Genomic DNA, 17,514 nt, shown 5'->3' with positions numbered 1-17,514 from the left:
AGCTCCGCCCCCCCCCCCCCCCGCCCCGGCTCGCGCGCAGCTCCTGCGGAAGGGAGCCTTTGAGCAGGATGCTCCCGCTGATGCCCAGAAGGGATGTTAGGTGAGAAGCGTGGCCCATCAAAGTGCCGCTCCCTCGTGGGGGGTCTTCCTTGCCTAACTCGCTGGAGGGACATCAAAGGCGTGGATGCTCTGAGGGGGCGTGAAGGGGGCGGGGGGTCCCATAGGCAGAGCGCAGTCGGCGCCTGAGGGAAGCGCCCAGCGGGGGGGGGGGGATACAAATCTCCCTCGGGATCTGCTGCTTGTGCGGATCCCACCATCGCCTGAGGGCAGCCCTGGGCGGGGGGGGGGGGCTGTGAAGGGCCGGATTTAGATGGAGAGCGGCCCTCGGCTACTCCTCTTGTGAGGCCCCCCATCCCCCACCCTTACGACTAGAGGAACGTGGAAGTGTTATAAACAAAATTGGGTGAAGAGAAGGATGATGGTGGGTATTTAAAATTCTGAAATTCTCAATTTCTCCTCTAAAGAACATAAGATGTTATTCTTAAATACCATGGTGATTTTCAAGAATGCATAGAATTAACACAGAAAAACTTTTGCAATTACTGAACTTTGTAAACCTGGTGTGGAATAAGCATACATTTTTAGGAAAACGAAGTTGTAATGTTATCCTTAAAAAAACACCTTGAGTTTACAAATTATATTGCCTGGGAAGTGTAAATAATATGATCATGATTACCTGACAGTGTGGCACTTTTAGAATCTACTTTATGCTGTCATTAAAAAGTCAGTACAGTAAGGCTAAAATGTTTTTTCCCTAGCCTTCCTCACATAGCAAAATCACCCAAAACTTCATCAAAATTTGTCTGTCTAAGTTTGTCACTTTCAATGTACAGAATGCTCACTGCGGACAACCTCTCTTGAGACATTGTGGCCCTTATTTTCATTTTTAATTCTTTTGAGTCTTGAAAAACTCCTCTCTCCTGAGCAGTTAGTGACCATAAGGCTAAGAAATAGCCACAAGATTGCTTCCACATTAGGAAAGGCCATCTGAATTTTTTCCTTGTATATAATTCGATAAAGGTTTGTATGAGAGAGAGAGTGCTCTGCTGTAAGCCTATGGCTTTGTGTCACGTACAGGTGAAAGTGCAAAAGTTCATCAATGAGTTTCAGGTCAATATCTTCTGGGTATGCTTCCATCAACAGTTCAACACCTTGCTTAATTTCTTGCTTCAAATTAGCAAGAATGGCAAACAATTGTGCAACATCACTGTACACAGTACTTCTTTTTAAATTGGCTTCAAGTGCATCTAATATAGGAATAAAGGATTTTATTCTAAACCTACCGTATCTCTTGGATAGTGCATCTAAGGCATCAGGTGCACTTCTGTCATTTCTTTGCCTTTCCCTCACTCTTTGTCTTCTTATTTTGTAGTTGACATTTGGCAAGGTGGCTTTTGCTTGTTTCTCAAGCTCATCAAAATCATCTCTAATTTTAAAAATCCAGGAGTGAACTGTACAAATTTACACAAGAACTCAGTAACAGGTCTGATTTCTGAAGGGCTTTGCTGCCCTTGTGAAAATGACCTAGCACACAGGTCCAAAAATGCAGCATAAACACAAATTCCAGTTCTTCCATTTTCTGCAAAAGATTGTTAGCTTGGAGCCTGGTCTCCCCCTTCCCCTTAACATCAGAGTACAAATGACTGAGGGCATCGGTGATAGCACTGTAACTTTCCAAAACAGCTTCTGTGGCTTTTGCCTGTGCGTCCCACCTAGTGTCTGACAAATATTTAGGCACTTTAGACTTAGGTGGCAAAAATGATTTTAGAACTGCCCATCTCTTTTTGGAGGATGAAAAGAAGGTATAAATTTCATTGATCATGCCAAAACAGTTCACTGCATCAAGGCAGCAATCCACAGCTGAACGGCCCACCAGATTTAAAGAGTGACCTGCGCATGGAATAAATTTGCAAATTGGTTTTTTTGATGATTTTTGGCTGTATACCATTGTACTTGCCAGCCATGTTGGCAGTATTGTCATAAGACTGCCCACGGCAAGGACTTCCGGGTTAGCGCCATCGATAATGGCGGAGTTCCTCTGACCGGGAGGAACCCGCTCCGTGAAAATCGGGTCTTGCCGCCGCGGCGAAGACGGAGACCCTTTAAAAATCCCAGGCGGAGGAAGCCTGGGAACGTGGGATTCGGCTGACACCAGGAGCGCCTCCCCTACTCGCAGGGAAACCCTTTTTCGGGGATCCGAAGTGACGTGGGGTGAGCAGCGTGGTGTTTTGAATCGACCGCTACTTTTACGGAGTGAAGCCGCACAGCCGTTGCCGGAGAGCACTGACTTTTTCCTGTGGACAATTGGACTCTAAACAAGTACCCGTGAGTAGAAACGGAAAATTGGATTAAAGAAATATTTTAATTTGGCACCGAAGCGGGAAGGTTCAAAACAGGAAGTCCGCCTTCTGCTTTTGTAAATAGACTGAAGCAAAAACCTTGCAAGCTAAAGTCTGGAAAGTCGTATATAAAGGTCTAAATTTCCTTCATTTATAACCAACAAAACCCCCCTTGGAAGCAGGAGAAAAGGGGGGGGGGGGACTTTGACTGTTCAAGCCTGCAGGAGAGAGAGTAAAGAAAGATAAATTTCCACCGTCTCAAACCTGGGAACGGGGTGCCAGAGACAGAAATTTTTGGGGAAGTTCATTGACTGTGAATAGAACGTCTTTGACAGATAGCTAAAAAAGAGAAACAAATTGATTCTATGTTGCCTTTTGCATTCAAAAGAAACAAAATATTTGAAAAATGAAAGTAATTTTCTTTTGTTGGACCTGCTTTTAAAAGATGGATACAAATAGAAATTGTCTCCTCTAGAGGGAGCTTGTTAAATTGTTACTGGAGTCGATCTGGTTTCACAGCTGGTCTATGACCGTAATAAATTTATTCATTCATTCATTCATTCACAGCTGGGAGATTAGGATCGTGGGACCAGACTCTGACCTTGAATAAAAAATGTGTTTAGAAGAAGTTTTGGTGCTTGCTTTTTGCAAGACAAGCGCTTTGTTGGAGCAGATGCATGAGAAGATGGATTTGATGACTGTTGCAGTTAAAAACTTTGGACAAACGGTGAATACCCATATAGAAACCATTCAGGAACCAACTCAGGAACCTGTTTTGACAGGGCAAGTGCAAGTGTAGAAGATAATGGAGGAGGTTACTGTTGAACCTCAAGTAACACAAATGGAGAGACCCGAGGCCCTGCAGGAGCATAAGCCACTGTTTTTGAAGATTGAATCTGGAGTGGGCCAGGGGGGGTCTGGAGTTGTGGGGGCTCTCAATTTCGGAGGGACTTTGAAACATGCTTTTAAATATTTTCTGGACTACACTGCTGACTGTGGGGAGTGGGACTGTGGGGAATGGGCTGATCTGCTGAGGGGAGATGGAGATAATTTTGGGCTGGAGTCTCCCCGAGACCTACTCCTCAATGAGAAAGGAAAGAAATTAAGAAAGAGATCAACAAAAGACAAGGAAAAGTGCAGGTATAAACAAGAAGAAGATCTGCAGAAGGGACATGGAAAAGACTTAAGAGCCTCGGACATAAGACTACCAGGTTGATGGACTACATGGAATGGACAGTAAGGACTGACATAACCCAAGACCAGGAAGAAGAGACATTGGATGAAGATTGGAAGAAAGTTTTTAAAAAAAAATTATTTTGGGAATTAGTGTAAAATTAACAAATATTAGGGAAAATGTTGGAATGAAACTATTCATGGAACTTTGAAGTGTCAGGCATAGCTCTAATGGCTTTAGCCCAAACGTAGCAGAGTTTTCCTGCACAGCGAAGAAGCTAGTTGAGGTGGAAATGACTAGTCAGCTAGACTCAGAATAACTATTTACAGGATTTATTAAAAGGAAAAATGAAACCAGCAGAGTTTCTGCATACAAAACAAAGCAAAATAAATCCTTTCTCTCTCTCTCTCTCTCTTAACCATACACAGCACTCCTACTCCTAACACACCTAACACAAACTGTGCTAGCATTCCTAGATAACAGAGTTGAGTGCTGGTCGTTAACCAATCAGAGTAAGTAGTTTCTAGGTCAAGCAGACCTTGGCTTTCTGCCAAGAGTAAATTGACACTGCCTTGAGTTAATTGTGTGAAGCCAGAATCTGTAAGTTTTCATGAGAATCAATTAACAGAAACTGAACAACTATTTGGCTTTAGTAGAAATTATATAAGGAGTTATGTATAAATAAGTATTAAGTTTTAAGCTTTAAGGTATTTTATGGTAAGATAAGGTTAAAATAAATCAAGGTAAATTGAATGACAGAATATAGTGAAAGATGGAAAGGACTTGCTGAGTTGATTAATAGGTTAGACTGTTAAGATAAATTACCCAACAAAAATTGAGAAAGATGGAAAGAATTTGCTGAAACAATTAATTAAACTAGAACACAAAAAGGGAGGTGTGAGGAGGTCGATGAAACAAGCAAATGAAAGATAAAGATATGGAATATTGGATGTGTGTTTTTTGCTGTATTGGTTTTTATGTACTTTTTTCCCCTTTCTTTTTTATGTATTGTAATGTATGTTTTGTTAATTTTTTTTGCTGTTTTCTCTTTTTTCTTTTATCTTTAAACTTTTAATAAATATCATTTAAAAAAAAATAAGACTGCCCACGGCATTTTCTAAAGTCAGTTTCAAGCTCAGTAGTAAAATAGTTGAATACTAAATCAGCCATGCTTTCTCCTGAGTGGTCTTTTAGCTCAAGGAAAGTTAAAAATCTCTCAGTTGGCAAACCATCTTCAGGTGATACATATCTGGTAATTTCAGCTGATCAGTATGTGAAATGTCAGGAGTGGAATCTACTGAAAAGCTGAAATATCCAGCCTTTCTCACATCAGCCAGAATTGCATCCTTAACTTTTTTTGCCATGAGCTGAACAATTTCCTCACATACAGTTTTTGACAAATAAGAGGGAATGCCTGATCCAGAATGTCCATACCGATTGATATGAGCATGTAAAAATGGATGAAATTTTGCCACTAGTTCTAAAAGACCAAGATAATTGCCATTATTTGGCGATCCAAAGTGTTCATCATCTCCCCTGAATGGTAAGCAAGAGTGTATATTACAGCAATAATTCTCTCCATAACATGCCGCCAGTACTGCTGTTCTGCTTTTATTTGTTCCTCTAGCTTGGAAGTAAACATTTGCCTTCCTTGTCAGGTAGGCCAACATGGCATTCCTATGCTTCTCTGGGTTTTCATGACTTTGGATAAGATGGCGGTTGTGCCAGTCATCAAACCCTTTGATAGCTAAAGCTGTGGAAGAAGATGCAAGGTCTGGAAAGAGTTTACAAACAAAGCAAAAGAAATCCGCCCTTTTGAGGGAGAATATGCAAGCTACTCTCGGCTATATGTTTCCCCGTTTGCTTTTGTTGAATAAAAAAGAGCTTTTGTGCAAAACCTGGATTACTTTTTGTACACTCATTTGGAATTTAAAAATTGCCCACAATGATGCAGAACTTGAGAGGGACCCCTCTCTACCCAGTAGGATACTTCCTCATGTGATAATTCTGATCACAAACCAACATCTGGTACAGTAGATGCATGTTTGCGGGCACACGCGCTAAACCCTGTCTGTGGTGCCGACCCGCTTTTCTCAAATGATGACACAAGAGACCAGAGTATGGGTTCAAATTGGCCACAACTTTATTGAATTTTAGAAGTGGGAAACTTGGCACAGGCCTTGGCAGGTAACCCTCTCAGCCCGCCTGGCCGAGGATATGCAAGCAGATGAGGTCCAGTGAGAGGAGACTGCAAAGTGCAAACTTACACAGCATGCCCTTCCACTGACCTCGTCCGGGGAGTTTGACCTACATGCCGCCGCTCTAGGGCCAGGGACTCCCGGTTTTGCCCTTTAACGGGCCCTGCAAGCGCCGCCACATGGGGAGGAAGCATGAATGCATCCCCCCCAACTTGATGTTAGACTAAAGGCTACCTTGCCAAGGGACCTCGCCGCCAAGTCCCACAACCGAAGACCAATTAAACCCCGCAATCTATCAACTCTATCTGATGTGATGGTGGGATGTGGGATAGAGAACCCACCAATTTGGCACATGGTGTTGCGCATGGCTCTGTTAATTTTACTCACTGCGTAATTGAGGCGAGAGGGATTGGAATCCCCCCTCCAGTGAAGACAGGGTAGGAGATTGGACCAGCCGATGGTCATTGATGGGTACAAGGCATGCAGGCTTTCTAGATCTGCCCTTGCAGCAAGGATAAGGGCAATGCCTTTTTGCTCCACTAGATCGTTCTCCCCCACATGTATAATCAAGACCCTTGGAGGGCCATGGGTCGCTGCAGCACTACGCAGCATGGGCATCAAGCTCTGCCAACGCATGCCCCGCTGGGCCAACCAATAAAAGCGTACCTCTGGGTGGATGTTAAAGTTATGGCCACAATTTTGAGACCGTGCATAATCCGCTGCCCAATGGACAATGCTGTGGCCTATCACCCAGATGTTCATGGTGGGCAAACCTGTAAGACAATTAAATTGCAAGTGATAAGGAGGAGGAGCCAGGATGAATGTAACTTTTGTAAGCTGTCGAGGGCCAGTGCCCCAGTGTCTTGATGTGTGCGGGGTCCCAACCCTGTATCGCCTCTGAAGTAGCAGCCCCGATACGGAACGAGTGTAAAACCGCTGTGAATTGTGATCGCGTCAACGGGCGCGTGTTTGAGTGAATGAAGAAAGGGCCCTTGCACTGGGGCCGGACCCTGAAGAAGCGGCGTGTGTCGCGATATGGGCAGGGGCCCGCCTGTTCCGTTGGGGACAGCGCAAGCGTGACCCCTTTCCGCAACTGGTCAGTTTTTGATGACCGAATCTTAACATTCAACGTATGCCCAGAGAACTTGATGTCGTTGTCTGCCAACCCTGATTGCAGGGGCCCAGCCAAACACGCCCCAATGCGCATGGCACCAAAAAAGGCTAGGGAAAATGCTGCCCGAAAGAGACACGTTTCAAAATTTGACCAGCAGATCTCTGGTAGTTTTTTCCAAATTAGATAAAGTATGTCTATGGTGATAGGCTTCCTGCCATCTTGACGTGGGGGAATGACACACCGCCACCCAGCCAGTAACTTCTTGACATGGAAGCTGTCACAGGGGTCTGGCCAGTGACGGAATTTACAAAAGAAAGAAATAGCTGCCCTGTAAAGCATTAAAGATGTTATGGCAAGGCCCTTGCGCTTTAGGAGCACCAAGAACTGAAGCACCTCCTCCTCAGATGCACGCCGTGTTGCAGAGCCACAAAAGCGCCCAAAGGCATCCCAGGCCCTGGAATAAGAACGTCTAGTGGAGGGTGCTATTGCTGCCAATACTCCCTGGTTTACTTCTCACTTCCAATCTCCCACAGATCGTCTGGGAAGGCGTCTGGGGACTGGGCTGCTCCTGGTGCCAGCTCGCGGAAACGCTCTGTCTGAAAGATCTGAAGAATCTGAGGAGTCCCTCTTGCACTTACGCCCATGCTTCCTCGATCTGCAAGACCTCTTCTTCCTGCGATGTGTTCTGTGCGAATCAGGGCTGGAGGAGCTGTCTGATGAACTCGAAACAGGTGACCTATGCTTACGCCTACCCTCGCGAGAGCGTCGACGAGGGGACTTAGACTTATCTAAGCGCTCCTTAGCCCTAGCCAGGCGACGCTGCAGGCTGCGGTTCTGACGCAGCAATTCCTGCACATCGTCGTCACTGGACTGGGAAGAATCGCTCTCAGCAGTGAACTCCACTGTGTATGCCCGCTTTTTCTTCTTAGGGAGGGCTCTGTAGGGCCTGGCATCAGAGGTGGAGGGGCCATAATCCCTCACTTTTTTCTTAGAGATAATTAACTTCCTTCCCAGAAGGAAGAGCAGCAAAAGAGGCTTGAGCCCAGGGGTCAGCCTCTTTTCCTTTGGCCCTAGGCCCGCCCCTGGCCGGCTGTCCATTGTCCTCCCTGGCCGGGGGCGGGTCAAAGGCCAGCTCAGGCAGGTGGGTGGCACCCGCCCAGGTGAGCCTCGCTTGGTGCCGCAAACCCCGCCCACCTGTGGGGAAGGGAGGGCGCATATTGGCATCATCTTTATCTGCATCCGGAACACCTTGGACTTGGCCTGCTATCGTATCCGGTGTGAACTGCAAAATCTGACTATTCACATTCTTTTCTTGTGGCTCTTTAGCCTCTCCCTGCCCAGTAAGTGACTCTTGAATTAGTTCTATTTTTTCAATTTGAGCTAGTATCATGGCTGCTTCCTCATAATTAGCTTGCTCAGGGGTCAGCAAACTTTTTCAGCAGGGGGCCAGTCCACTGTCCCTCAGACGTTGTAGGGGGCCAGACTATATTTTTTGGGGGGGAAATGAACAAATTCCTATGCCCCACAAATAACCCAGAGATGCATTTTAAATAAAAGGACACATTCTACTCATGTAAAAACACCAGGCAGGCCCCACAAATAACCCAGAGATGCATTTTAAATAAAAGGACACATTCTACTCATGTAAAAATACGCTGATTCCAGGACCGTCCACGGGCTGGATTTAGAAGGCGATTGGGCTGGATGCGGCCCCCGGGCCTTAGGTTGCCTACCCATGAGCTTGCTGTTCCACATCCTGCTTCACTGTTTTTCTTTCAGGGAGGTTTTTGTCTGGTTGAATGCTTGTAGTTGGTTCAGACTGAATAGCTTCACTGCTGACTCTTGTTGCTTCAATGAGTGGTTGATGCACAAAAGCAGTGATTGGTCTTAACTTCATTATCATAGCATTTTTGAGTCTCTGTCTCTTGCGCTTGCTAGCACTACTTTCAAATCTTTTACTCATGCTTAGAATCTAAAAATAAGAATAAAAATTAATCTTCAACTGGGTAAACTCGGGCTTCTGTCACTCTTCAGTAGCTGCCACCACTTGCTGACTTCCCTATGCCTTTCATGAGGGGTAGTGAGTCCCCTCTGGCTGACTCCTGGGGTTTGGAGATGAAAACCCCTAGCTTTGTGTTTCTCCTGGAGGGTTGGCACTTGCACGTTTTTGGGCTTTTCCCCTCCCAGGACCCTGCTTAAGGCACTGGTAGTGGGTGGAGCGGGTGAGACTGTGTCTCATTTTGGGCACCGTGAAAGGACAGCAGGCGTAGGGCTAGTTGTTCACTTAGCTGTTGGGCTTAAATCCTTTCTGCTGAGGCAATTTTACAAATTTAAAATACTTAAATGATACAAAGTTAGCCCAGGGGTGGGGAAGGAAAGGAGACCACCAGATTAGCATTTTTCTAATATTTTGGTTAGGGAGGCAACCTAAGATTTGTCTTGGGTATAACTTGACCAGCCATGGGTGCAAAATGTGCCTGGCTGGCCTTCATTTGCACTCAAGACTGCATAGCAGGGGTATGGCCAAGGGTGTGGGTGAAGAGGAGCATTTTAGGAACATGGCCAAGGGATCCAGAAAACAGAAGTAATGCAGTAATTTGGGTCAGTCTGGGAATAAAGGCAAAAGGTTTTAAAAATGGAGCATAATGGAGACTAAAAAGGAGGTAAGGTCACTCCTAGGAGTCCAAGTGGGGTGATCTGAATGTGTCATGTGAGGGATAAAGACATTTTTCTGAGGATATGGACAAGGGTGTCAAGGGTTTGTTGGAACAGCCTTACACATGTTTATCAGGAATAAATTGCATTGAAGACTTAGAATTCTGAGGAAACGGGCATAGAATTGTTCTGTAAGTGGTGAAAAGCCTTGGCCATAAGTAAAATGTAAGACAGCCACACATATATAGAAGAGTTCTTTTGTACAGTACTCTTCTTGGAACAGCTGCATCTGTCTTCTCACCTGCACCTTTTTTTCTTTAAACTTCTGTGTGCATGAAGCTGTCTTTTTAGTTTACTGCATGCCCATTCTCTGATTGCTTTGTATAAGAGTATCCCTGCCTCCCATTTGTTTCAGACACGTCAAAATGCCCGATCCATTTTAAAACTGTAATAATCACAGTAAAATTGCTTGCACTGTTACTCAATGGCCCGTAAATATCATTAACTCACATCTCAAATAGATAGAATTTTCAATCAAAGACTCGATAGAGCTTTTCAAGAGAACAGCTCTAACTCAGCCTTCATTCATTACTTTCATTTATTGTGAGGAGGGGCTGTTGGTGTGTAAACTGTTCTGTTTGGTCCTTTGAAAACCTGTCAGTTGAAGGTGAAACTAGCTCAGACACAGTTCACAAGTCTTTGCCTCCATTAAAATAAGTGGCTTATTTCCTGCTCCTTTTTAGGCTAGTCTCCATCAGTAGAAACTAGCTACAATGATGTAACCATACATTCTATTCAGAATTCTAGCTGTCAGGCCCCACGATTATTATTATTGTAGTGGAGTATTGTGCGTTTGACAGCTTCATTGCACAAAAGACATTCAATGGGTGAATGTTTTACAGGTCCCTTCCTCTCAGTATTGGCAAAACAGCTGCTCTTGAATTTTTGCCTGCTTTGCTGCTGTTGAACAACCTTTCTAGAGGAAAGAGTAGTGACCATAGTGCCAACATTAGATGACTTGGTAAAATACTCATTTTTGGCGGATTTTACACAGCTGGGGGGGCAGGTTCGGGTGAGCAGTGAAGGCATAGGTGAGTGATTGAGTGAGATAGGGTTGCCAAGCTTCAAACAGTGAAACTCCAGACAGAAAAGTTGTTGAGCTTTTATTAGTTTTGCCCAAAGTTAGGATAACAGAATCTGAGAGTTGGAAAGGGATCTAGTCCAACCCCCTGCAATGCAGGAATCTCTGCTGCAGCATCTGTGACAGATGGCCATCCAACTCTGATTGAAAACCCCCAAGGAAGGAGAGTCCACCACCTTCCGAGGGAGTCTGTTTTACTGTCATTTCACAGCTCTCGCCATCGCAAAGTTCTTTGTGATGTTTAGTCAGAATCTCCTTTCCTGTAACTTGAATCCATGGGTTCGGATCCTGCCCTCAAGAGCAGGAGAAAACAAGCATGCTCCCTCCTCCATGTGACAGCCCTTAAGATATTTGAAGATGGCTGTCATATCTCCTCTCAGTCTCTTCTTTCCCAGGCTAAACATACCCAGCTCTTTCAACCATCATGAGGAGATATGCCTAATAATTGAAGCCTGGATCAGGCTTACCTAATTATATCCATGTTTTCTCACCTTAGGATTTGTCGCCATCTCCTTAAATAATAGATATAGCAAAGTCTAAAGAATGTGAAAAACAAAACTAGGTGAAAACATTTAGTCCTGGGTTTCCTAAGGAAAAGAGCATTGGCCCTGGCCAAGTTTCACTGTATGTAATATAAGGATTAGGTTAAGGCTGAATGTTACTGACTAATGTCTCTTGTAAAGACCATGGAGGGTTTTCTATTTATTTTGAGCTGAAATAGTATTTAATGTGTTAAAGATCCATGTTGTCTGCACAGCAACCCTATGTCAGGTTTCTAGCCTGTGTCCGGAGATACATTTTATGCCTTTAAATTATGTGATGGTAGGGACTAGGGAGACAAGACAACCATCTGTTCTGGGTAAAACAAGGGCTGCCAACATGGTGCCTGGGGGCATACAGAAGCCTTTCCTTGCACCCACAGGGTCTCCTAAAATCAAGCTTGAAAGAATCATTTTAGCCAGTAAAATTGGGGTTCAATGTGTAATTGTATGTGTGATGTCCATGCCAGTTTCTTCAGTTTGCAAATGCTCACGGGTCCAAAAATGCTGGCTTCCCTGGCTAGGAAGTCTCCAGTTTATGCTGCACAAGTGGTGAAATTCCTTGTGCCCTGCTGCACAAAAAAACTTAAATGCACAGTGCAGATACCTGGATAAAAACTCTTAATTATATGAGAAACTGCTATTATATCCAGTGCTCACATCTGATAGCAAGGATGCAAAATGGTGGCTACTAAAGGCTACTAAATGAATTCATGGCTTTGCTGGAAGTTGAAGCTTGCCTTCTTTAGGCAAAAATGATTGGGAAAATAATTTTGCTGAAAAGGCAATAGACTACCCAGCTGCAAAAGAGGAAGACTCTTACACCTTTTATAATTTGTATGACAGAAGTAGAACCTGCTGAAATCCCCTTTGACACAACTATACCAAAGGTGTAAGAGCCTCCTCTCTTGCATCTGGCTACCTTGCTGGTTGTTTACAACCACACAAGCGGTACAATTTGTTGTTTAGTCGTTTAGTCGTGTCCGACTCTTCGTGACCCCATGGACCAGAGCACGCCAGACACTTCTGTCTTCCACTGCCCCCCCGCAGTTTGGTCAAACTCATGCTGGTAGCTTCGAGGACACTATCCAACCATCTCGTCCTCTGTTGTCCCCTTCTCCTTGTGCCCTCCATCTTTCCCAACATCAGGGTCTTTTCCAGGGAGTCTTCTCTTCTCATGAGGTGGCCAAAGTATTGGAGCCTCAGCTTCAGGATCTGTCCTTCCAGTGAGCACTCAGGTCTGATTTCCTTAAGAATGGATGCGTTTGATCTTCTTGCAGTCCATGGGACTCTCAAGAGTCTCCTCCAGCACCATAATTCAAAAGCATCAATTCTTCGGCGATCAGCCTTCTTTATGGTCCAGCTCTCACTTCCATACATCACTACTGGGAAAACCATAGCTTTTACTATACAGACCTTTGTTGGCAAGGTGATGTCCCTACTTTTTAAGATGCTGTCTAGGTTTGTCATTGCTTTTCTCCCAATACAATACAAGCGGTACAATAGCCACGCCTATAAACATTATGAGCGGAATTCAACTAATGAGTCCTGTTGGTAGAAGCCCTGTGCAAGGGCTTTTGCTGGCACATTGAGGCTTCCCTCCACGCCTCCTGATATTGGCTCCAAGGGGGTCAGGAGAGTCCCCAGAACAGCAGGCAGGGGAAGGATGTTTCCATCTGGTAAGCTGAAATGCTTGTCCGGAGAGAAAAAATGCCTTAGGGCGGTGTTGAGTTTCTTTCTATATTTCAGGTTTCTTAAGGTGCTGTTACCAATGAAGGAGCGTCTGAGCAAAAGTACAGCCATGAGATTTGGTCATTGGGCAAAGGAGGGTAGGTAAGAAAATGAGATAGTTCAGCAGCCCTACAAAAAATGAAAATGCTTTTGCTGTTCTTGAGCTATTGTTTTGACCTTCTCAAGGTTACAGATAAATCCCCTGAGCAAATGAAAAGATTGGCCGTGGAGAGTGAATTGCTCTCTTGTTGTGGTGCACTTTCTCTCAGGCTTGTGTTGCAATTCAATAAAATCTGAAACGTGGAAAGAACCTTGACAGGCGTATGTCAAAGTAAAATTACAGGGGGGTTGCTGTCTGCGTTCAGTAATTTTCCTCTTTTCCACTTCACTGGTTTTGAGAATGCTCACTCTCTCTTGCAGAGAGCCTGCTGGTGGTGCAATTTTAAAATGCAAATGCCTCATAGACAGGAGGACTTTGTAAGAAGAATTACATTTAAACAAAAGTCTTTTACTTTAGAGAGTTGTTGAATTAGATTGACCACTCACATTTGATTAATCAATGACAAACAGTTTCCTCTGGCCACATGGTGGGAGTGTTGTCTAGAGGTTTGGCAGATTCTCACCCAGTTTCTAAATTCTCAGATAGCCAAGAACTGGATGCAAGACCTAACACAATTTTGGATGGGAAGTAGTTGGGACTTGCAGCTAAAAAGGCAACTTGGAACAAGCTGCTGGGATTTTTGTTGTGCTTTTGAGTCTAAAAAAGTGACTGGTTCAAAGACAAAAGCATGATGTTAGAAGGTAGTTTTTATGTGATAAATGGAAGCAGCAACAGCAGAATTTGGTGGCTGAGTCTGGTGAAAGTCTTCTGTTCTCAAGATTGAATGGGTGAATTTAGACTTAATTAAATCTTAATTAAGAGTATGTTCATGTTAGCGGCTTAGATGCATCAAAGTCACACACTCCCACAGTGCATTTCATGCTGTCTTTGCATGGTGGGGATTGTCTTCATCTAACACAAATGACCTTTTCGATCCTTCCCCCTGCAACCACCCCAACTTCTATTGTTACCTGCACATGTATGTTCACCTGGGCATGTGCTGCAGCTGTCTCAAACATTTGTGAAGTGAATGCAGTTTAATGTTAAATTGAGGCTGGTTTGAGAAATGGCAGTATTGGTCAAACTATAGGATCAATATGGATAACGGCTAAAGTTGTGTGAATGCAGCTTCCAAAACTAGCACTGGGCGCAGAGTAGGTGGTAATGTGAACATATCTGAAGTCTGAAGTCCTACTGAATACAGTGCATACAATCTCTCCTAAACATCTTCATTCCAACACGAATACTTCGAATGAGTTAAAAGCTAAATAATTCTAAGCACTCATCCTCAATGCAGTTTAATGTGGATTTGAAGCTGCTAGTCTTTTTGCAGCACCCATATGACACCCTCATCCGATTGACAGTCTGCACTTCCCTCCTCATTAAATTCAGGTTTTCCTGATCCACAAATAATCATGTAAGGGAAGAAAATCCAATATAAAATTGCATGTTGCATGACTGTGGATGCACTGAAGCAAATTGTGTGGGTGACTCCCCGCCCCCATGTGGTGACATTTTTCTGGGTGCCTCCGGAGTGTCATATCCCCTACTTCTATTTTGTTTCCATCAGCCCAAAAGAAAGGATGCAGCCTGCCCTTTTCTCACCTGCTGTTGCTGAAGGTACATTCTTACTATTTTTATTTGTAAAGCAGCTATTTTGTGCAGAACTTCTTTTTCACAAAACAGTTGTATTGAAAATTAAAATTTGCCCTTACAAGTGCAGCAGGCAGGAAATATCTTTTGAACTTGAGGTCTAACTACGGAGATTTGGTGACCCTGCTGAAAGGTAATAGAACCATTTTTAGGTGGGAATTCCCCCAAGGACTATCTTTTACCTTTAAAGGTAAAAAGTTTAAAATAAGATCAGTGGAGGATAAAGAAAAATTTCTGAGAGACCACGGAGAAGACCTGCAAAAAGAAGGTGAAGAAGAGCTAAGAGCCCTAAGACCAGGAATACTAGACAAAGCACCACTACCTTTGGGACTGGACAAGTTAGAGAAAGTGATACCACCGTCAGAACAAGAGGATTTATTGGGAGCAGTTGGAGGAGAAGCGATCTAAATACATCATGTCTCTGCAACTATTAAGCTGGAACATTCATGGACTTAACTCCCCGGAGAAAAGGAAGAAAGTCTGTTCTTTTGTGCAAATCTGGTATATGAACAGGTAAACAAATGCCTATGCACATAATGGACTTTGGGTTTCTGGAACGTATGTTGAGCAGGAAAGTACTCTTACAAAAGCCTGCCCCTTTCTTCCCCAAGCAGTGGCCAGATTTCATGAGGCCACAGGTACACACACAGAGTTCGTGTCCTTTGGAGAATAGAAGACATGTCTGAGACTGGCGTGTTTTAAGAAGTAGGGTTTAGTCACCTATTTACAGTCTGCATGGATGGAGTCCAGATCTTACAGCATGGCTCACAGAAGTGCAGGGAACTTTCCTCCAAAATGGATCTCCCCCTTACTTCCTCCTTCTTCTGTCCAGAAACCCTTGTTTCAAATATCCCTTTTCCTGTCCCTCAAACACAGCTACCCCAGCAACCTTTGTGACATCTGATTCCCCAGGCCAAAGAATCCTTCTATGGCCCATCAACACCTTTTTGTAATGCTAACAGGTCTGCTCTTCCCCTAACCAGCCAGGCTGGTTTGCATACAGCAGCCCAGGAATATCCTGAATTCCCTGTCTGACAGTTTTGTACTTTAATCCATATCACATTCAATCAAAATCCTAGTATTTATTCGGTCTTAGTGTTTAGGTGGATCCCCCCTATTTCTATAACACCATTCATTGAGGGGTGAAGAACAAATGCATCCCATAATGCACTGCGGTGGGAGAATGGGAAACATATTTTAGTGGCGCACAGTTGAAGGCACTCGTGTGTGAAGGTGCACAAGCATGCACACTGAAACAGTGACCCATGCACACATTAATGTCTCGGTGTGGACACAGCTTCAGTTGCAAAGCACTTCATCACTACCAGGATCCAGTGGTCCTTTCTCTTACATTATCTTGGGATGGAGATTGGGGATGAGCATTGAGTGTGCTATTTAGGTTTTCAGGGTGAAGAAATTTCATACTTGTTTCCTCTGTTTTTCTAAGGGACAGCACAAATTGGTGCCCTTACAAGTTCCACTTGTCTCGAATCAGATACCACCTCCCAACTTTGTTACAGCTTCATCATCAGCTACATTATCCGGACAGATGTCTTCCTTATTCTCTTGTGGTTAGCACCTCAGTGTTTCTGTGTTATGAAAAAGGTTAGTTATACAGACCCAAGCTTTTCCTCTGCAATCACCCATCATGGCTGGATTAGATTAACAGAAACATATTGGTAGGAATTCAGTGTTGCACTAACACAAATTTTCCATTAGCACAAGCATTTTTGCTTGCCTGACAAAATGATCCCCCCTTTCCCCTTATCCGCACCCCCAGAAATGATTTGGAAAGCAAGTCTCATTAAGCTAGCAGGTTCGGTGCTGGTTCCTGCTAGTGCAACTACATAGCTGAATCCAATCCATTGTATATTCCAGGGCTGCTTGCCCCATGTATGTCTTTCCTTTGGCCCATACCCAGCTTGTCATGACAGTCCGACTCTTTCTAGATACCAAGTATTTAGAGGTACTAGGTCACTGCAAACTATCACAGATCTCTAAAATGTGTCTTGGCTTACTCTTGATTGCACTTAATGAAAAAGGCAGGAGTTCTCTAGCCTGCCTCAAGCAATTCTTGCAAATCTTTTAGGTAAGACATGTCGTCGATCCTGATTGATCAGTCGATCAGGGGGTTGCTCTTGGTCGATGGCGGGCCCAAGGCGCCCCGAGCACAGCACGCTCCTCAATAAGCAGAAAGACAGCAGCTCCAAAGCACGAAAAGAGCTCTGCAGCCCAGCTGGTTTGAGGAGGGAGGCAGGATCGGCATCGCCTGCCCACCCTGCACCCATCCCTGCCCCTTCAGGGGAAGCAGCCAGCGCCCACCTGCCCACCCTGTACCCATCCCTGCACCCATTGGGAGCAGCTGGTGGTGTGCACTCGCCCACCCTACACCCATCCCTGGGTGATAGATCACTGCCAGTTTTTATACTGGATCGTAGATCACACCCTACTTGTTGGACATGCCTGTTTTAGGTCATTCTCATACTGCTTCCTGCTGTTGGGGATTACCACTTTGAGAATTCATTCCACTTTGTGAAATACATAGACCTCTATTGGAAAGTGAGTGATCAGAAGGTCGCGGTTCGAATCCCCACGATGGGGTGAGCTCCCGTTGCTCGATCCCTGCTCCTGCCAACCTAGCAGTTCGAAAGCACGTCAAAGTGCAAGTAGCTAAATAGGTACCGCTCCGGCGGGAAGGTAACTGGCATTTCCGTGCGCTGCTCTGGTTCGCCAGAAGCGGCTTAGTCATGCTGGGCACATGACCAGCTGTACGCCGGCTCCCTCGGCCAGTAAAGCAAGATGAGCGCGGC

At 44.6% G+C, this 17,514-nt stretch overlaps 1 protein-coding gene across 5 annotated transcripts in view; it reads left to right on the top strand.

Moving 5' to 3' along the window:
- Nucleotides 1-48: 48 nt before the first annotated feature.
- The window catches only part of NCKAP1L (NCK associated protein 1 like), a 103,404-nt gene continuing 85,938 nt past the window's right edge, over nt 49-17,514 (top strand). For 2 of the 5 annotated variants that reach the window (XR_013391732.1, XM_077923745.1), the window contains exons 1-2: nt 274-481; nt 7,419-7,616. Coding sequence is in view for 3 of the 5 variants with exons in the window: in XM_077923745.1 (XP_077779871.1) it covers nt 476-481; nt 7,419-7,616 (204 nt within the window). In the remaining 2 variants the exon portion in view is untranslated. Of the gene's footprint in view, nt 101-273; nt 482-7,418; nt 7,617-17,514 lie in introns of those variants that run through there. The other 3 variants (XM_028721221.2, XM_028721222.2, XM_028721225.2) reach the window with 3 other exon arrangements.

This window comes from Podarcis muralis, chromosome 2 (genome assembly GCF_964188315.1).
Source record: "Podarcis muralis chromosome 2, rPodMur119.hap1.1, whole genome shotgun sequence".
Lineage (NCBI taxonomy): Eukaryota > Metazoa > Chordata > Lepidosauria > Squamata > Lacertidae > Podarcis > Podarcis muralis.
The sequence above is the reverse complement of the archived record's forward strand: the minus strand, read 5'-3'. Positions and strand labels throughout refer to the sequence as shown.